At 40.4% G+C, this 22,835-nt stretch overlaps 1 protein-coding gene across 3 annotated transcripts in view; it reads right to left on the reverse strand.

The window, feature by feature from the left end:
* The window catches only part of CRPPA (CDP-L-ribitol pyrophosphorylase A), a 209,687-nt gene that overhangs the window by 173,230 nt on the left and 13,622 nt on the right, over positions 1-22,835 (reverse strand). For all 3 annotated transcript variants that reach the window (XM_075061948.1, XM_032801428.2, XM_032801427.2), the window contains exon 2: positions 18,496-18,775. In XM_075061948.1, the coding sequence (XP_074918049.1) occupies positions 18,496-18,775 (280 nt within the window). The remainder of the gene's footprint in view (positions 1-18,495; positions 18,776-22,835) is intronic.

Here is a 22,835-nt window from a genome sequence, read left to right on the forward strand (position 1 = left end):
AAGGCTGCTATCAAATCCCCCCTCACTCTTCTCTTCTGCAGACTAAATAACCCCAGTTCCCTCAGCCTCTCCTCGTAAGTCATGTGCCCCAGCCCCCTAATCATTTTTGTTGCCCTCTGCTGGACTCTCTCCAATTTGTCCACATCCCTTCTGTACTGGGGGCGTGGGGAGGGACCAAAACTGGACACAATACTCCAGGTGTGGCCTCACCATTGCCAAATAGAGGAGAAAATCACTTCCCTCAATCTGCTGGCAATGCTCCTTCTAATACAACCCAATATGCCATTGGCCTTCTTGGCTTTCATGTCTGTCAATTGCTTACAATATTATTAATCAAAATATATTGTGGGCATATTTTTGATCCTTAAATGGGTTTGGTGGAATCATTCAAGACTCTTTTCTTTTTCTTTTCCAGAGATCCTAGAGGTAATGTGGGAAATTGCTCATCTGCTTTAAGAGTTCTTTTATGTGCTTCACATATCCTTCTCCACACAGACAAGAAACTAATAGGAAGGGCTGTAACAGATATACTGAGAACACCCAGCTTCACATCTCTGTCTTGTCTGACCCAGATGGTGCAGTGGACCAATTCATCTCAACAGTTTACTCAAACTGGGACGTGTTTAAGGCTTAGTCTCTGCAAAATTGACGTTGTGTTAGTAGACAGAACAAAAGCAACTAGAAGTGATGACAGAAACCATATCAGCACCTCTGATTTGCTACTTCAGTTACCAATTTGTGAGCGTTTGGCCTGGCTGCTTAGGTAGTAGGTTTGGCCAAGAGCACTTTAAATACATAAGTAAATAAATAATGGTCTTGGTGAAAATAGTGTGACCTTTACTTTCAGGGGGGAACCTTGATACAGTTTTCCAAGTCTTTTTAGTAGTCTAAAGTCATAAACAGGCAGCCATTCATTTTAAAATGGAGAGGAATCTTGTGCCAGCACGTTTTCTGTGCAGGGTCATTAACTCAAACTCATTATTCCCTTGGATCCAACAGAGCCTGAATTTGTTAACCTTTAGAACACTATGCAACACTGATCTACATTCTTGGGCTTTTAATGAAGGCAGGGTTTGAGTTCTGAGGTGGTTAGTCATACACATTATTAATAATTATTAGTCAAGTACTATTTCCTAGTTGAGTTGATTTGTATGGGAAGTTTACTTGACTTTCTTTAGTTTTTATTCTTTGTTTTTTCTGTATTTAAAATATTTGTTAAAGCACTTAGAGTTACCAGGGGCAGGCACTTGAAAATAACCTAAATAAATAGATTTCTTGGTTTCACACAAGTATTGTTGTTCCTTTACATTAAATAGGTATCACTAAGAAGTTTTTCCTGGTCAAATCATTAGTTTAAAGAAAAAAAAAAAGAAGCAGCAGCAGCAGCAGCAGCCTGTCCCTTTAATCTCTCTTAGATCCAATCATTCACTTGGAATAATTCTAAATGTGCAGAACACCTGCAATTTTCACTGACTTCAGTGGGAGCAAGTACTCAGTCTCTCTCAGCATCAAGCCCTATTTGTCTTCATACAGTGCATCTGCTGACTAAACAAAAGATCCATCTGTCTTTGGGTAGTTTTACAATTAATAGCCTCATACCCAAAACTCATTTAAAATTTGCACTATCCAAAACATTTTTGGTCAAACTTTAAGGTCCATGTTCAGTATTTAGTTAGTTGGCGTTTGAGTGAAAACAGAAGACAATAGCACATTTACAATATCCAAAGATACAGTGGTGATTTAAGGGAGGGTAGGGAAGGATATGTACATCACATAGTCCAATGTAAACAAGGTATTGTAGGTATTCTCATTGATTCACGCTACCTCCTTCCATGAAACTACACAGTATCTGTCTCTTTTTAACGTTGTTATGCTGCAAGCCAGAGCAGCTTAACATTTAGATATGCGTATTCAACATATAATTACATGGATGGATTTTATATGATCTTGAAATGTTATTCAATTCATGCACCAAATTAACATAGGGTATGATGAGTGCACCATAAAGTCTTCCATCTTTCTAGCATCAATTTCAAACCGTGGGCCTCAGACTTAGACCAACCCCAGACCTATGTAGTTCTGCAGTGGTATCAACGTTCAGTACAGGCAATATTTTTTATACATTTGTTTTTCTGGGATCTCATCTCCTAGCAAAAAAATAGTTCTGCCTAGCTATCCTTCTCAAGATTTCCCCCAGAATTTGCACTATGTGTCTACACTTCCTTTCTTATTTCATGCAGCACAAGTGGAATACTGATCAGACCTGCATATTCCACAAGAGCTACACGCTAGAGTCTGAAAACGTACACATTAGCACAATCAGTCTTGAGCAATAACAACACCACCACCATATACTAAGAAAGTGATACAAAAGAAAGGAATGGAATTTGTGACATAATGCAAACTAACTTATATTTTTATAAAATATACATATTGAAAAGCCATATATTATTTTAAAAAAAGAATTAATCTACAACTAATAGCCTGGTTTGCTTACCTGTATGAGTAGCTACTTTAAATAGGTATTAATCTATTTATTTGGATGTATACTACCAAAAAAATTTTAAAGGGAGAGAGATATCAGCCATCCATCCCAGGCTGTGGGTGCCCTCTGCACTCTGTACACATTAAACACACATTCCCAGACATAGATGGTCTCAGAAAAATATACCCTAGGCAGAGCAAGTTATAAAAAACTCCCCCAAAAATCAAAACAAAAACATAACATCCAAACCGCCAGAGTCCTCTCTACTACCCTGCCTCACAAAACTGTCCCTTCCTCATAGCCAGAGTAAAAATGGAACCTTTCAGCAACTTTGAACGATATGGACCAAGAAAGGAATGAATTCCAAAGGCACAAAGCCCTAAGAGAAGACACCAACTGCCAGAATAAAGAATTTGGGGGGCACAGTGCACAATGCTTTAAAGAGGGTGCCCCCACACCCTCTTTAAAGCATCTACGACCCATATATATTCCACCCCAAACAGACCTCTGAATACCCCTCCACCCCACATAAGCCTCAAAAACTCTCCACCACCCCCAATTATCCTGACAGCCCACACACACACAATCCAGTGCCTGGACATACACCCTGCTCACTGCAGCCCCCAACACCTCAACTCCATTGGCCACAGTTCCACAAATCCCCCACTCACCCTGAACATCCTGGTCCCCAACCCCATCATCGCTAATGCCCCCACAGCTCTCACAACTCACCCTGTAAACCTCAACACCACATTCTTCACCAGCTCCTCAATTCCCATCCCCTCAATACTTCCCACTCACCACACAGCCCAACAACAACTTTCCCCAGTCCCCCTCCCTGCCCCGAGGACCTTCCTGACCACTCACTGGCAACCTGCCCTCCCCACCCACACCAGCTCAGGTCAGTTCTTCATTCCCATCCTGGGCTACGGTGGCTCCTCCCAATCCTGGCTGCCCACTTCCACTTTATCCTATCACCTGCCCTGCACTCACAGGGCCCTACATTGCTCAGGTTTGGCCCATCTGCCCATCCATCATGATAGAGGGACAGCTGGGCCAAATCTGAGTGAGTGGTATTACAACCTGGTGCTAGGAATTGCAGCACCACCAAGGTTTTATTTTGTTTTTTTGTCAGTCGTTATAGGTCCTCCTGAGATGGGAGCCCTGAGCAAGTGCACACTGTTTAATCCAAGCCTGACAACTGCAGCAGCTTGGCCTCAGAAGAGAGGCAGTATCTTAGGCCCTGATCCTGCAAGCAGACCATAGATGCCCATACAGAGTCCCACTGAAGTCCACCTGTACAAATCAGCTAGTTGTATTGGGACTTAGATAGGTGGCTCACAGGCCATTTAGGCCTGTTAATTTGCAGCATCAGATACTAAAGTGAGGACTCTTCTGATTCTCTGTTCTGACACCCCTCCTCTCCTTTTTCCTGCTAGCAATTGTTTCCACTCTGCTATCTAGCTTCATCTCTCCTAGCACTCATTTTCCTTCCATCTTAAATCTCCCTCGGCTAGATCAACCAACCCAAAGCATATCTTATATATATTTTAATCATGTTTTAATATTTAATAATAGGCTCTTCAATCTACCAAAGAAAGTATAACATGATTCAATGGCCAGAAGTTGTCTGAATTACACAAATTCAGACTAGAAATAAGGTGCACATTTTTAACAGAGAAAGTAATTTAACCTTTGGAACAAATTTACCAAGGGTGCGGTAGATTCTTCGTCACTGATCATTTTAAAATCCAGATTGGATGTTTTGCCAAAAGAGCTGCTCTAGGAATTATTTTGGAGAAGTTCTATGGCATGTCTTTAGGGAAGGTCAAACTAGATGATCACAAAGGTGCCTTCTGGCCTTGGAATCCATAAATCTATGTTAATAGATGAGTTTCAGATTTGTAATACACAGAGTAGGTCTGATGTCAGATTCATGTATACCAAGGCTATGAATGACAATTTAACAACAGGAAAACTTTAACCATCTCTACATTTCTTAGCGTTAACATATCTTAATATTAACATTTTTAGCAGAACATGCTGATTTCTTTAATCAGAGAGTTATTCTCTGCTCTGACAAGTGCTGTAGCATGGAAACAGAGTTCTGAAAATTTTGCATTACATTGTCTTAAAAAGAAATAAACTTTCTGTGTTCATACATGCAGACCCAGAAATTAGAAGTATATTTAAATTACTTAAAATGAGATCATCTCTTTGAAGCTTTATACTGAAATCAGTTGGGGCAGTCAGACACAAGACAAATACAGTAACTCCTCACTTAATGTTGTAGTTATGTTCCTGAAAAATGAGACTTTAAGCGAAACAATGTTAAGTGAATCCAATTTCCCCATAAGAATTAATGTAAATGAGGGGGTTAGGTTCCAGGGAAATTTTTGTCACCACTCAAAGGACTATATTATATATATATATAGAAACACACAGTATGTTTTAAACAAACAATTTAATACTGGTACACAGAGATGATGATTGTGAAGCTTGGTTGAGGTGGAGGAGTCAGAGGGTGGGATATTTCCCTTACTTCTAAATGATGAACTAGCAATGGCTTGAGCCCCCAAAGGTTAACCCTCTCACTCTGCAAGGCAGCAGGAATGGAGGGAGATATGCACATTTCCCATAAGTACACTGCCTTGTTAATTGGATCAGCTTGCTGAGACCACAGCAGCTGCAAGCTTCCTGCATCCTGAGCCCTGCTCTATGGAAGATGAGGTAAGCGGGGTGCAGGAGTGGGGCAGAGGGGACACCCTGACATTAGCCCCCCTCTTTCTTCCCTCCCCCCCTCCCCCGCATGGCAAGCAGGAATCTCAGGGAGCAGCTCCAAGGCAGAGGGCAGGAGCAGCACATGGCAGTGGAGGGAGGGACACAGCTGAACTGCAGGCAGCTGCTGCACAGGGAACTTAGGGGAGCAGGGAGCTGATGGGGGAGCTGATAGGGGGCTGCCGGTCCACCCTGGTTCCAAGCCCCCACCTGCTAACTGCAAGGGGCTGCTCTTCCTGCAAGCAGTAGACAAGGCAGGCGGCTGCCAAACAATGTTAGAAGGGAGCATTACACAACTTTAAATGAGCGTGTTCCCTAATTGATCAGCAACGTAACAATGAACCATTAACTGGGACAACTTTAAGTGAGGAGTTACTGTAAATTCAGGGTGCAATATCACTGAAGTCAGTGGAACAGTATTGAGGGTGAATTTGGCCCAGTATGTCCACTAAGCTTAAAAAAAGCTTAATTTAGTAGAAATGCAAGTGACTTTATTTTAGTCTTCAGTGAATATAAGAGTCACATAAAAGTGCTGTTCAGATAAACAGCTCAGATTAATAACATATATGAATGTAGATGGGCTAGATATATATCCAACAATTTACAAAGCTGTGGTAAAATTTTTGATTAGGTGAAAGATTATTTGCAAATTATCAAATATTTCTGTCTCTTTGGGATTTAGCCTAAATTAGTTCAGGATGTGAGCCAGATGAAACTGCTCAAAATCACTATGATTAATTTCTTCTCAACCTAATCTATCAAACTGTTTCCACATGTTAATACATGGAAAATATTCTTTTTCACAAAGCAAATGACTTGCAATGGTGGGCATTCACAGCTATATACACTTTCAAAAACAGAAATGAAAGCAATACCTGTGGATCTATGCATGACACAGGTAAAAACATGCACACCTATTCAGACATCTGCACTCAAGATAATTATATCTGTAGTAATCAACATGCTTCAGCCACATACAGTAATTACTATTCCAGTTAGCAGGGCTGTCTTCAGTGAATGACTGCTTACTCCAAATTTATAGAATAGCATCTTCAAAGCTAAACCAAGCACTGGTAATTATAAGATTAAAATATTTCACATATTTAATGGACTATTCCTTTTAAACCTTCTGCGTTTGTGAACCTGAAATGGAGAATGTATTAATGAAACAGAGTCCTATAACTAGCTTTGGAAGAACGCCTCTAATCACTTTATTACACACAGCTGGTTGGTTTACAGTAATTTAAGATATCGGGTCTCACTGTATCATATTTTATGCTTCTTTTTCTTAAAAGCACTTTCCCCAAATTCTATCCAGTTGTTATTAGTCGTTATTAAGGGTAACATCCTACTTCATCTGCAGACTCGAGACCATGACCTAGCAGAAATGGCACAGTTCCACAGCAGAAAAGTAGAAGAGCATGATTTTGGGAATCCTACTGAAGCTCTTGCGCTACTGTGGCTCCATGTACCCCAGTGTATAGGTGAGGTTAGGAAATATGCTTCAGGTAGAAGATATGACTGCACTAATTTTCCCAGCCACTCTCCTCCTTGAAGTGCACCAGCTGCTGGGGCTACTACAACCCTAAGACTGCAGCAGCTGGTATGGAACAGAAGATTAGAGCTGTGCAAATAACTGATTTTTTGGTTTGCTGGCAGTTCTGAATTTTTTTAATTGCTTCAGGTCAAACTAAACAATTAATTCAATCCAAAATGAAACGTGTCATAGAATATCAGAGTTTCATAGAATATCAGGGTTAGAAGGGACCTCAGGAGGTCATCTTATCCAACTCCCTGCTCAAAGCAGGACCAATCCCCAGACAGATTTTTGCCACAGATCCCTAAATGGCCCCCTTAAGGATTGAATTCACAGCCCTGGGTTTAGCAGGCCAATGCTCAAACCACTAAGCTATCCCTCCTCTTTTCAATTTTCTAAATAAAATTGAAGACATTTTTTTAAACAGTCATTTTGAATTAGAAAATTCTAAACATTTTGTTTCAAAAACATCAAGATGAAACTTCTGACTTTTTCCTGGAAATTATTTTTGCTCCCTCCCTTTTCTTTCAGACATGAACAATTCAATGAAACCAACAAAAATTAGCAACACACTTAAGTTTTGCTGAATCTGCGTGTTTAGTCAAAAAGTGCTGGCTGAAAAGTTTTGCCCTGCTCTATAAATTCTTTTCCGTGCACAGAAGTCTAATGCCAGGTTAAGGATTCAGTTTTAGTAAAGATTTGACTGAGAGGAGCCACGAGCTTTATTTTTATTTTAAAAACAGAAGAAAAATCTTAATTGCCCTCTGTTAAATATGTGAGTTTCTAACTGAAATTTAATTTGAGACTGTAGAGCAGAATATCGATTATTCACATCAATGACTGGAAGAGCCACTGTTAATTTCAGAATTTTATGAAACAGTGTGGCATGTCCAATTCTAATTTTACCTGATATATGTGTATTGACCACTTTTATCTATTAATCTAGAATCCAGGGACTGGATTGTTAGAAAAAATGGCATGAAACTGGTTTGAAACATTGAGTGTGCTCCGAGAAAGACAATAAACATACCCTTTAGTCAGACAAAGATAGGGTCCACTAGAACATGTGGAGTTTTGAACAGTAGGCAAATGGTTTGTATGCTAAAATGTACTTTATTTCCTTAAAGTCTGTTTACCCAGCTGGGTAAGGACAATAGTGGAACTCACTGAAACTGGACATATGTGAATCTTAAACCAACATCAGGAAGGAAGAAGTTATAATTGTGTTTATTCCTAACTGCAGAAGAGGTCTGTTTAATCAGAAACTTAATATACATTTTAATCCAATACTACCCAGCTGACAGGATGGCTTAAACAAATGTAATGTATATTTATGACCATAACTCTTCTAATGAGGTCACCTTTATCACTGCATTATACTGAATTGAGTAATTGAGGAAAGGACACCTATATTAAGAGATGTCAGAACCCACATTAGTTCTGACACACTGGGAATTAAGAAGACTCTAGCAGAAATTGATGATCCTTAATTGGGTTTCCTTACCTTTCTTCTTGTACATAGTTATATATTAAAGTCATAAGAATAAAAACTAACATTTCTTATTATCTCTCCCTGTAAAATGCCAGTAAATAGCACTATGATTTATTCTAAAATACACCAGATTCTGAATGTTTAATCTGAGAAAAGTACTAATAAGGGTGTGAAGATGGGGGTGGGGAGAGCTGTCTGTACAACTTATAAATTCTGCTTGATATTATGAAGTTGTTACTATGAAAACTGCTATCACTTAATACCCTACGTAAATGTGGAATCCACCATTGCTGGCAGAGCCGCAATCCACCATTGCTGGCAGAGCCGGCAACAAGTACACACCAGGCTGAGGACAATGGGGAGTACTTAACTTTAACAATTGTGCTTTTACCTGACAGTAGCGATCCTAAGGGAGTTTTCTCCAGCTGGGAGAATTTTCTGGGTGTCTCTCTGGGAGTCCATTTATAACCTTTTGCTTTGGTCATCTGTCTCTTTGTTCATGCTCTCTATTCCTCCTCCTATCTTAAGGGTGAGCTGGGGAGGAATCAGAAGGCTAACACTTTTGGGTGTAGTTCTCTGAGATGGTGTGTTTAAGCTACTAGGGGAGCAGGAGGGGCAGAGATAGAGTTGCCAACCCTCCAGGATTGGCCTGGAGTGTCCCAGAATTGGCATTGATCTCCCAGTGACTGTTAAAAGCAATCCAGGAGATTTTAACAGGATATTTAAAGAAAATGACATTATATCATGTTGGGGGAAAAAATCTCCTGGAATAGCTTCAGTCACAGTTGGCAACTCTAGGCAGAGGGGGAAGTGTCAGCATTGTTCCAAGTCTCCATGCAGAAGACCACATGGCTGCAGCTGTCAGTACAAGGTGCTGCATGGGGGATCTGCATGAGACACCCAGAGACACTTGGAGAGTGTACTTAAGGACCCTAAACCAGGGACAGTAACTATGATCTGTTCAGATGCCAGAGGCTTAAAACCTAAGGATTCAATGACTGGATCACCTCACAGCAGTCTGGTGAGCTGCATCTGTGACAACGAGTTTTCAAAGAAAATGGAAACTGCATTCAAAAAGGCAAGGAAAGGAGAGAGAGTGAGTGAAAGAGATAATGTTCCAATATGTTTGTTAGTCTATAAGGTGCCACAGGACTCTTTGTTGCTTTCTCAGTGAAAGAGAATGTGTGTGTGTAAACCACAAAACCAACTTTTCAGATGAGCAGCATGCAAAGAGGGCCTGAGGATACCAGTGCAGGCAAAGGAAGATCAAACAACCACCAGGAATGATATGGCTGGAATGCTAAATATCACCTAGTAATTTGAGCATTTTTTATCTTTCATGTTATTCTTTCAAGTGAGTCGACTGTGGTTGGCAATTAGCACAAAATCTAATTTTAGAAGACATCAAAAAAATCCTCAAAAAGCCATTTCATACACAGAGATCCCTGCCCTATCACAGAGTATTCTCTTTTCTCTTGGGAACAGCTTTCTACTCTTATTGTTCCACATCTTCAGATCTGTTCTTGACCCAGTCTTGCACCTGTTTGCAGTTATAGTTTCCAAAAGCCCAGATTCTATACAATAGGGGAAGAACAGAAGCACTTCCTTCATCTCTATACAATTCTGAGTTTCCTACCTTATCATGGACTCTCTGGTTTGACTCTCATCCTAAACAGGGGCTTGGAACAGAAGGGGGTTCTAATGCTTTTAAGCAGCTCTGTGAATCTCATCAGCTGTCTCTTCATCTTCTGAAGTCTCACAGCCTCTTCTCATACCCTTTGGTCTTCTTGTCTCTTCTCTTTGTAGATTCTCATTGCATTTCTCCTCTCCACTTCTTTCTCCTAAACTGCCTGCGTCAACACACACTGTGTGAGTTCTGTGCACATATGCTATGCACATGGAATTGGAGAGACCACCTTCATCAGGCCTATCCTAATTCCTACTCACCTCTCCCCTGTATACACTACCTTATTTATGGGAGATCCAAGTATAAAAACCAAAGAAAGGCTTGATTCTACACTCTAATACTGTACATGAAATCTATTGGTTTGACTTTCAGGAAATGACCTACTACTCATTTTTGTACTAATGCAGCAGCTCATTTTTATGAGACAGAATGAGATGCAATGCAGATCAGAAGGCAATTTCAAGCCCTAAAGCTGATAACCTCTTGAACAATGGAGTTGCACCTGTTGATAAAATGACAAACTTCAGAGAAACTTTCAGCTGGTCCCTGGAGCCTCCTTTAATGGTTCCAGAAGAAGCCCTAAACCTGCCCCTGCACAAGACAGAATACAGCAGAAGAATTTACAAATTATTTTATTATCCTTGTTCCACTCACTAAACACACACTGTATCCAGAAGTATAGTCAAGCCATCATGAGCTACTATTTAAAGTGGTCACTATCACCAACTAAATAACTGACAGCAATTATTACACATTGGTATGACCTATGCTGCCACACAGGGGTATAAGACCCCAGTAGGTCCCTGCATGGCCTCCCCCACTGGGTGCAGAAGAGTAAGGAGGGGCTCTGCAACACAGTATTTCCCCAGCCACACAAACAGGAAGTGGAAGTGAAAGGGCACAGCCTTGACTCCATTCCTCAAATGCTCTGGCAAGCCCAGATGAGCCAATTCTGTGAAATAGTAATCTCCTACTGATATGGGCAGCTTACTACCTCCAGGAGCAAAGGGGCAGTAAGAAAGGAACCAAGCCATATGCACTGAACACATGCCTAAGTGCAGGGCTTGGACAATTTACCTGGCACCACTATTCCAAAGGCTAAGACTATTAGTCAGAAGTGAAAACTCTCTCTGGAGCGACTCCACTTTTTTCTAAAGGCCACATTCCCTTCCATTTAAAAGAATAAAAGAGTTTTGTGGTTTTATTTTGGGGGGGGGGGTGCAAGAGGATAGGAGACTGAATTGTAACATACTGTTCATTTACTTTCCACTTAATAAATGTTAAAAGGATGTAACTTCCTTCTAAGGCTGACTGAATAGCAGGAAAAAAATGTCAAAAACATTGCTCAACCATTTTTCTACTAATTGTCTAATTAGTTGTTGCTGAGTAATATTTTACCAGCCATGTCAATTTAAAAAATTGATTCATGAGGCACATACATTGTCAATATGGCATCAGGCTCTAGGGAGTTAGTGGAGGGATGCTATGGTGCTGTGTACTTCCTCAGGTGCAGAGCAATGGAGCTTCTCTCCTGTACACATGTGAAGTTCCACAAGGGGAGAAAAGGAGGTGGTCACTTCACAGCAACTTAGGAGGTGCTCAGAAGCATTGCTCCTCTCCTGCAAGGAACAATCTTTTTGCACTTTGGGCCTGACAGAAAACCAGAGGTTAATTAAGAGTCTTTACATACAATGTATGCAGTAGAAGTTCCCACAGACCTGGGCTCCTTGAGTGATGTGTGAGTAGGCTCCCTACACGAATACCATCCAATGAGGTACTGAGATCCAACTTTTTCCGCTGCCTATATATATAAAGCAACAATTGTCATCAAGCATTTTATTAAGCATATAATTTTTCCCCAAATCCTAGTTTTTTCAGTGTGTCATGGTGGCCGCTGCTGAAAATTCATCCCTCAGCATACATTTTTCCTTCAATTGATTCAACTTGTTCTCTGACAAATTCATCTTATCTTCAGACTCTTGCTAATTATGAACATAAGGATTTTTTCTTTGAAGACTATTGAAAACTACTGGTATTCATTAAATTAATTAGAGTCCACCTTCTAATTCTGAAAATGAACCTTCTACTTTGAGTTAGAGAAGGGATGAAAAATCAGGTTTATAATCAAATCTAGTTGCAAATTTAACTACAGAAAGAGGGAAAAGGAGAGACTCTTTCTTGCTGTAATACGATTTTTCCAATAATAGAACTGACAGGTTTTTCCTTTTATTTTAATTTAAACATTTTTTGGTGATACTGTTTAAAACATCAGCAATGAAATATTGCTAGGGGCTTTGGACTGCTGCCTTCTTAAGCTTCTACCATCCCCAGCTTTTACTGGCAATGAAGAATTTGTTTCTAGAAATGTATCATTTTACTTATAAATTGCCCCCCAAAAACATAAATGGATTTAATTGGTTACAAAGCTACATAATAAGGGGATTGTTTCAGAGAATTAATTTATTAAGACATAATTTATTATTTTTGGATAAGCTGAACATTTTGAATCCTACAGGCAAATAACACACTGATTAGTAAATGTAATAAAGTAATTTATTTGTCTGACAAGTAGAATTAAGGAGTGCAATCCCCTATTTGATCAATTGCCATTTTAAGAACATTAAAACTTCATGCAATTACACTATCTATATGGTATGCAGACGAACAACAGTGTAGTGTTATCCTTATTGCATTACTGATTTAATGTTTCTGCCAGATTTTGTATCAGAAAAGCTTTTACACATAATGTAAGAGGAAATAATTACATCTGTTATGAAACTCTGAGGAGTTGACTCCTGTAGATATGGTAAGAACATGATTACACGAGAGAACAGGAGAGGGTAACTTCTCTCTGATATTCTGAAACTAGGACAATTTTGAGATGGAGAGTCCATGGCTGTCCAGTGATTTCCTCAAAATGAAGTGTAGCTGTTCGATGAAGATAACTTCCCATCCCATTCCCAACTATGGGAGTTTGTCAACTTCTATTACAAAGGCTTTTGTTACAATTTGAAGGTCCTTTCAGGTCCTCAGATGCTTCTATGCTGACAGGTAGAAAGGGAAGCCAAGAGCTTCTTCAGTCAAATTCTCTGCTGGCATAACTTGACTAAGTTAAGTGAAGCTATGCCAGTAGAGCAAGTAGCTGTTTTATCATTTGTTCCTGGTCAGGAGGCATATATTTAGAAACATACAGAAATTAAATACACCTCTACCCCGATATAACGCTGTCCTCGGGAGCCAAAAAATCTTACCGTGTTATAGGTGAAACCGTGTTATATCGAACTTGCTTTGATCCACCGGAGCGTGCAGCCCTGCCCCACTGGAGCACTGCTTTACCGCGTTATATCCAAATTCATACTATATTGGGTCGCGTTATATCAGGGTAGAGGTGTATATGAAAGTGGGCCAAAACAACTCCTCTTCCTTGCTGCTCCAAACAAAGAACATAAGAACAGCTATACTGGGTCAGACCAAAGGTCCATCTAGCCCAGTAACCTGTCTTCTGACAGTGGCCAATGCCAGGTGCCCCAGAAGAATGAACAGCACATCAAGTGATTCACACACTGTTGCCCATTTCCAGTTTCTGGCAAACATCCCTGCCCATCCTGGCTAATAGCCATTGATGGACTTAACCGCCATGAACTTATCTAGTTCTTTTTTGAACCCTGTTATAGCCTTGGCCTTCACAACATCCTCTGGCAAAGAGTTCCACAGGTTGACTGTGCTTGTGTGAAAATATACTTCCTTTTGTTTCTTTTAAACCTGCAGCCTATTAAAAGACACTAGACAGCCAAGGAGCAACTTATAAATACCTAAAATAGATTAGATATACATTAGAAAAGGAAGACTATGTCAGACACGGGAAACAGATGATTACATGGGCTAGCCCAAAGCAGTAGCAAATTGGGGATTGGTTATCTCCTGTCAGGGGATGATCAGACAAACCAGTTCACATTGACTGGTGAAGAAAACATTTATAAAGATTGCCTTTGTCCCGTACCCAACTTATTTGGAATAATTATGCAGCTAGATACTATAATCACCCTAGAAAAAAATCAGAGAGAAAAAAAAAATCAAATCACTGGATTACAAATATAATATTACTCAGTTGCCGATGAAGTGTCTGAGTTTATTTCCTTTAGCATTAAGTGGGAATTTAAACATTCAAAACAGTAAAAGTTTGAGAGATGACAGGACAGAATAGATCCAAAAATATCCTTCAGATAAGTAAACACAAACACATTTAGAAAACAAAAATGCTAGTCTCATTGCGACATCAATCTTATCTGAAAGTTCACATCAACATAAATAACCCCATGCTTCTATCACTATTAGAAAGAACCTTATGTTAAAATAGCAGATTTACAAAAACACTATGTTAATTATGTGATCAGGATCTGAATAATCATGGATGCTCATTTTCAAAGACATTTTAATTTACAATGGAAAATTATTTTTCAGGAAGAAAAGGAGAATTTACCATGAAAGGACCCCTGTGATGAATCACTGTTATCACTTCATTTGGTGGTTAAAGCTCATTTAAAGGGATCAGACTCTCCAGAACAAAGACTGAGACATATTTTCCACTATATTGTAATGCACATTTGCCTCCTTCCCCCTAAAATTGTTACAGAAGACTATTTTTCCACTTAAATTTTGATACGTGCAATGTGGCCAGCAAGCAATATTTTCCCAAGTTTGAGATGATTAGGAAAATTATGTTGAGATATAGGACTCAAGAACAAAGTGACAAATCATATTTGGAAAGTTCTAGTGCTTTTTGTCATCACCTATCTCAAAAGTGGCTTGTGTTAGAAATTTCAGATTGGATACATTTGAAAGACTTTGGAAGCTCTAATGGACAGGAACATTTCTGGAAATATATTTACTAGCAAATCAGGTAAGCCAACTGGAATGTAAGGCTCCAGCAGACTTTAAAAGTCCTCAGATAATTGGTGCAGCTCCTAAACTGTCACTGAAGCAAAAGTAGTAGAGTCTGTTTTATTTCTTACTAATGAAGACCATCAACCAAAATATAAGCCAATTGCTATGGAACTCTTATGTATTTGGATTTATAATCATAAATATTCTTGGGAAGCCCTTACATCATGTAGTGTTCATAAAACATATTTTAACAGATGGCTCGTCCCACTCCTACAAGTTAAGAAATGCCACAACTCACTCCTGCCGTACACTACTGCCATAGTTCCAAATACAGCTACTGCTTCATGACTTCTTCTCCTTTACTCCACTCCCCAAAGTGGACAGGCACCAGGGGAATTTTATTCCCTATATACTCCTTCAACTCTAGTATCCAAGTGCCTCAGAGTCATAAACAGATTTTATCCTTGTAACAGCCCTTTTAAGATCGGAAAGTTATCATTTCCTGTTGTACTCATGAGGAACTGAGGCATGGGGTTGATTTGCCCAAGGAAGTGTGTGGTAAATCAGGAACAGAACACAGATCTCTTAAGTCTCAGTTCAATACCCTACCTACTATACCAACCTTCCCACCTGTGGCAGTGCTGTCAATGCCCTTGCCCTTCTACCTGAGTCAACACAGTTTTCATCAACTACTCCCTGAGGAAATGAAGTCCCAGTAAGGAGAAGTCTCTAAGATCTTTTTGGAAACGCCAAAAAAATGACCCTCTCCTTGTGAGGATCTGAGACATTGCCATTTCCATGTCACTGAGTCTGAAGCATTAGGCCTCATCCTCTTCTTGTCTCAATGGAAAAGACAGAAATGTACTGATGATGCTGACCTTCTACTGTAATGTTCCCTGCAGGGAACAGGTTGAACATAAGACAGTTTTGTCTTCAGCCACCAGAATGGGGAAGGCTGGTAGCAATAAAACTTTACAACTTCCCAAGCTGGGTGTAGGTATCCAAAATATCACATACTTCATGAGTTAGGTGCATATGTTTTCCTGTGTTGATGGTACTTGATCCCAGCAGCGGAGGAAGAAAAGGAAAGTAATCAGGATCAAGAAAATGAAGAATTATAGAATGTATGATTTTCATAAGCACCTTTACAAAATTTCTATTCTGTCTCATGCACAATTTGGATACTGTAGGATTTAAACATTTGGGTTTCTGTTTTGTTTAACCTGAACTCTGAATTTCTTAGGTGAGTGATTTTTTCAAATTATGTTCTTGTAACAACTGTATTATTATATTATTTAAAACCATTAAGTTACTGATATTTTATTCTCCTCAACTCCAGTTCAAGACTTTTTTTGCCTATACAATATACAAATATTTAGAATTTTACTCTATGATCCTGCAATCTGTTATGCACGTGAGGTCAGTGAGGCTCCACCTGAGTACAGCAGTCTACCCATGTGCAATGAGTTGCAGGTCTAGGACCTTAATCTGGTAAAGAAAAAGTCCTGATCCTGCTAAGTGCTGAAATCAATGGCAGGTGAGATCACTGAGCACCTCTCAGAATCAGTGATCAAAAGAATAAAGCAATGACCCAAGATGGTTAAATATAGCGGTATGTAAACATGCATTTTGATTTCCTCCAAGTGTAACACAAGCCACAAAACATGTACAAATCAGTTATTTCAGAAGGTTACACTATGCTAATAATCCCATATTAAAGTATATGGTACACAAGTGAAACAAATCATAATAATGTATGCAGGGGCACTCACCCTCACAGTGACAGAAAGGAGACTAACAAGCTCCTCTGGGCCTGTTCAATTCCAAAGAGGGGCACCTGAAAGGCTGGTGGGGACTTGAGGGGGTTCAAGGGAAAAGCTGCCACAGAAAGGGGTGGTGAACAGGAAGAGGCTATTCTACTTTAGACAGATTTGCTGAAAGGGAGATAGCAACAATCCTCTCTACTCCCAAAGCTGCAAGACCCAGCCCCAGAGCAGTACACCCCACAAGGAGAGGCTGGAGGTAGACCCCATTTAGACTAAGATCAAAGGATAGACCCAAGAAGACTGCGTGAGTTCCAAGCTACCTTTACCGTTCTTTACTTTCCCATCAACTCCCCTCTCCCATAAGGGAAGAGAGGGGAGAAGATTCTTCTTTTGTTTGTTTGCGCCAAGAATCTGCTTGGGGGAAGGACAAAAAGATGGCATAAAGACCTGAAATGGAGCCTGGAGGGGACTTGAGGGGACCCCAGCCCCCCAAACAAGTGGTAATAAAATGTGTTCACAGGTAGAACTTTATGTAGCAATGCAGAAAATACAAAACTTTAATATATTCAATTATGCATCTGAAAAGTAAGTTTTACTATATGACTGCTGAATAATAATGTTAAAAGTTTCCTTAAAAATACAAAGCCAAGTACTGCTCACACTCATAGTCCCCAATAATTCCATTGAGATAACTTAACAAATTACTGGTCATTTCCCCCATGCTTTGTCTGTGCATCAGTTTAAGTTCAAAGTAACTGTCATATTTTAATGTTATTTAACTGATATTTATAAGATGTCTCCTATAAATCCTAACAGTGTTCAGAAATATCCTGTTTTTAATGTACCAATGATTAGTGAATGGGAAAACACAGGTATTGCAAACAAAAACTGTAACAACAGCATCAGACAAAGCTCAAGACAACAAAACTCAAAAACCTATTTTATAATGGAAAACAAAGAAATAATGATCTCAGCAACAGACATTTCTTGGCAGTTAATGACCAGGTGTGTTTAGGGCTTGCGGCTGATCGTTAACTAACTGTTAGCTAACCTCTCTACCATTTATTGCTTAATGATTCCCATCAGAATAAGATCACAATTTCATTGTATCCACACAAAATAGCAAATGCTGATCTACAAGACTTGTATGTAATTTGGTACAATATTCTTTTATTTTTTTATTTTTTTTAATATTTTCCTAGAACTGGAAGGGACCTTGAAAGGTTATTGAGTCCAGCCCCCTGCATTCACTAGCAGGATCAAGTACTGATTTTTGACCCAGATCCCCAAGTGGCCCCCTAAAGGACTGGGCTCACAACCCTGGGCTCAGCAGGCCAATGCTCAAACCACTGAGCTATCCCTCCCCCCTGTTTAAGGGTTTTAAGGAAATCAAGTCATGTAATAGGAACAGTACTTTTGCCACTTACTTTGTTAAGGAATTCACGATGAAAGGTGAGATGGAAAAGTATAATAGCAAAGCTCTTTGTTATGCCACAAAAACATTAGTTTCTCTTCTAGATATCTATAAAGTATGCATCACTGGAGTATCTAGGTATCGGTCAACAGAATTTTGCATCATAAAGGCCAGCAGGATCAAGCATACACAGTACATTCTCATCAGGCTGGTAACTTCCTACCTTACAAGTTGCATATTAATTCCATATCTTAGTTATATATTATTCTGTATGGCAAATAAGGCCCTTATCCTGTAAGCACATCCACCCAAGCTGACCTGCTTACATGACTTGGATCCTGTATTTGTTCCACTTAAAATGTTTGGTACTATGTTGAGGTATTAATACAGTTCCTATTTTACTTTGTACCATTTAAGAGCTTTACAGAGTTCAGTTATTGTGCTGTACATACCCCATGTTCTTTAGCAGCCAAAACCACTTTAAGAAGAATATCTTCCTCGACAAATGGCCTCACAGCATCATGGATAATCACTACTTCTGGTTTCTGGAGTGGACAGCTGGAAAGCTTGCTCTCTGGAAAGATTTTCAATCCATTGAAAATTGATCGGTGGCGAGTCATTCCACCTTCTACAACCATAATTCGTTTGTGGCCATATTTTTCAATGATAGACTTCATTGTTTCAATGTTTTCTAGAGACACCACCACCACAATATCTGAGATCCAGTTTATTCTGTAAGAAATTGTAGAGATGCATAAATATTGTTTGCATGCATTCTTAAATTAAACTTTGAGCACCTGGATTAGGATTAAAAATGAATAAATCTTAGAGAAAGAAACTTAATTATTAGTAAAAATATTAGCGTAATGAAGCACCTCCCAACATTTTAAAGTTACTGTACCAGTTTGCTACTTTAAGGTTCTGAACCTGAAAAAAGAGCCAGATGAGTGGACTCTTCCTCTACATGGAGCCCCAATGAAGTCAACTGGATTCTGTGCAGGAGTCTGCCACACACAACAAATTGCAGGACTAGGGATTAAAACTTCAGATATACCAACCAGAAATCTCCTTGTCAACCAACCTTATCACCTAATTGAGTCCAATACCATTCTCGGTCCCAATGACCTGTCACTTCCTTTTCAAATGTGTGTGCACTCTAACCAACAGTTAGAGTCTCACTGCTCTTAATCTCAATCTTATATCATTTGGTACACAGAATTTTGGACTATTCCAAGTTCTACTGCATGTCAAAGCACATAGAACCAAATGAGAGTCAGACAGCAAAGAGGGTCTGAACCAGTGGTCCCCAACGCGGTGCCCGTGGGCTCCATGGAGCCTGCCGGGGCATCTATGTGCGCCTGCGTACTGGCCGGTGGACAAGCATCTGCGAAAATCATCCAGAGCTGTCACGTCATCAAGAGCTGTCGCCGTCAAAATGCCGCCAACAAGCGGTATCACCAAGCAGTGTCGCTGCCAAAATGCCACTGATTTTCGGCAGCATTTCGGCGGCGATGTCTCTTGATGTTGCTGCTTCTCAGCAGCATTTCATCAGATGCTTGTCTGCCAGCCACGGTCCTTGGTGGCTTGTCGTCCAGCACTCACCACCTGGAAAAGTTTGGGGACCATTGCTCTGGACAGATGCTAGAACAGGGGTCGGCAACCTTTGGCATGTGGCTTGCCAGGGTAAGCACCCTGGCGGGCCAGGCCAGTTTCTTTACCTGCCGTGTCCACAGGTTCAGCCGATCGTGGCTCCCACTGGCCGTGGTTCGCCGTTCCAGGGCAATGGGGGCAATGGGAAGCAGCACGGGCTAAGGGATGTGCTCGCCGCCGCTTCCCACTGTCCCCATAGGCCTGGGATGGTGAACCGTGGCCAATGGGAGCTGCGATCAGCCAAACCTGCGAATGCGGCAGGTAAAGAAACCAGCCCAGCCCACCAGGGTGCTTACCCTGGCAAGCCGCATGCCAAAGGTTGCCGACCCCTGTGCTAGAAAGTCAATCATTGTCAAGACAGAGAAGGACAGTAATATGGAGGCTGCAATATGAGTCAAACAACAGTGGTAGAAGCTAGATGTTAAAACATTGTTATAATGTAGTATTGTAACAGTGGTCTGGAAATACTGGTATTCTGCATATGCAGTGGTATTCTGCATATATATTTATGTATTTCATGAACTGAGTTGCTTTAACATTGTTATTGCTGCTTTGTCCAAAACTAGAAGAGCTGATGAAGGACAGGTGAGGGGGAAGAAAGGAGGATACACCTATTTCTGGAAGGGAAAAATCTATAGATGAACCCCAATTGCATGGAGTGGGCTTTGCTATAAAGAACAAGCTCATAAGGTGCCTCTCTGAGGTACCAGCTGGCATCAATGAGTGGTTTATGACACTCAGATTGAAGCTCATCAAAAATCAACAGGCAACTATTGTGAGCACCTATGCATCAACACTGAATGCTGATGAGAATGTAAAGGAAGATTTTTATTCTCAGCAGGAAACCATTTTCTCAGAGACCTCTACAGAAGACAAGATCATCCTTCTGGGGGATTTCAATGCATGTGTGGGACAAGACTCAGACCTATCGAAGGGAACAATCGGAAAAGAAGGAGTTGGCAAAAGCAATTCAAACGGAATTCTGCTCCTGACCAAGTGTGCTGAACATGAACTTATTATTACAAACTCTCTCTTCCGACAAAAGGAAAAGTTCAAAACATCTTGGAGACACCCACGATCAAAGCACTGGCATCTCCTTGACTACATTATGGTTCGTGCCCAAGATCATAGTGATGTACTTCTCACAAGAGCAATGACAAGTACTGATGACTGTTGCACTGATCGTCACCTTATTCGATCCACGATGAAAATTAAGATCGCTCCCAAATGGAGGCTGCAAAAGCAGCAGGTCAGGCGCAAGACTCAAGATTTGAAGGACCCTATTAAGTGCAACCACTTCCAATCAGTCTTAGAAGAAAAGCTCCCATCAGAGTTTCCAGAAGAAATGGAGGAACACTGGAGCCAGTTGAAAGCAGTAATCATCAATGCCTGTGATGAAACCATAGGTTACCAAACCAGAAAATATCAGGACTGGTTTGATGAGAATGATGCTGTAATTGAGTAACTCATTAATGAGAAGAGAATGGATAAAGAGAGAAATCCATGCAGAAGGATGGCAGAAGTCCAACGTAAAACCAGAGAACTCAAGAACAAATGGTGGACTGAGAAAGCGCAAGAACTCCAACATCTTGCAGACATACATAAGACATGTGGTTTCTTCAGTGCTACCAAGGCTGTTTATGGGCTAATTTGCCATGATATGAATCCTCTTCGGTCCAAGGATGGAACCACAGTTCTGAAGGACAATGAGCCATTAATTCTCGCTGGAAAGAACATTTTGAAGATCTCCTTAACCGTTATTCTATAGTTGCAGATGAAGTCCTTGAGCAAATCCCTCAATGACTATTTAGGGATGAGCTCAGAGACCCTCCTAATTTGTATGAGGTACACAATGCCACCAAGTAGATGAAGAACAACAAGGCAGCAGGTATAGATGGGATCCCTGCTGAAATCTTTAAAGATGGTGGACCAAAACTAATTTGGCAGCTTTACCTGCTTATCCTTAAAATCTGGATAAAGGAGGAGATACCCAGTGAAATGAAGGATGCCCTGATTGTCACCCTGTTCAAGAAAGGGGGTAAAGCAGATTGTGGAAATTATTGTCATATCTCCATCCTAGCTATTGCAGGCAAAGTTCTGGCACAGATCCTTGTAACTCACCTTCTGCCCCTATCAGAAGAAATTTTACTGGAGTCACAGAGTGGTTTCCGACCATGTTGTGGAACTGTGGATATGATCTTCACAGCACAGCAGCTGCAAGAAAAGTGTTAGGAGCAAAACCAACCACTATACATGGCTTTTATTGATTTAACTAAAACTTTTGATTCAATGAATCACTATGCCTTCTGGACTGTACTATCTAAGACTGGATGTCCTGATAAATACATCAATGTCCTAATGTTGCTTCATGATAACATGAAAGTGACTTTTTCTGAGCTGCACTGGCTTCCAGAGTGAACTTTTCAGAGTACAAACAGGAGTAAAACAGGGCTGTATCATCACTCCAACCATGTTTGCAGTTTTTATCGCCATCATTCTTTACCTAGTTGCTGGGAAGTTTACAGCTGGCGATGAAATCATTTACAGAATGGACGGAAAGCTGTTCAGGCTTAGCAGGCTGAAAGCCAAGAGTAAGATCTCCACAACATCTATTGTGGAACTTCAGTATGCTGATGATGACGCAATCTTTGCCCACTCTGAGAAAGATCTTCAAACGATCCTGAATGTGTTTGAGGATACTTACGCATATCTTGGTCTCACTCTTAATATCAAGAAGACTAAATGCTCTATCAGCCCTCTCCAAATGAGGTATTACATACCCCATCTATCAAAATCAATGGAGTGGCACTGGAGAATATCGATCATTTCCTCTACCCTGGAAGTCCTCTTTCATCCAAGGCAGATACTGATGCACAGATTCAACATCCCCTGAGCTGTGCCAATGTAACTTTTTCAAGTTTACGGCACAAGGTTTTTGAAGAGCATGACATTCGAACAGACACCAAGCTTCTTGTTTATTAAGCTGATAGCCTCCCAACACTGTTGTATGGGTCCAAAACTTGGACAACCTATAGACACCATTTGAAAGGCGCACCAATATTAATGTCCTGAAAAAGGCAAAGACCATCAGTATCGAGGCAATGATCATCCATCAGCAATTCCGCTGGACAGGTCACGTTGT

Source organism: Chelonoidis abingdonii, chromosome 2 (genome assembly GCF_003597395.2).
Source record: "Chelonoidis abingdonii isolate Lonesome George chromosome 2, CheloAbing_2.0, whole genome shotgun sequence".
NCBI lineage: Eukaryota > Metazoa > Chordata > Testudines > Testudinidae > Chelonoidis > Chelonoidis abingdonii.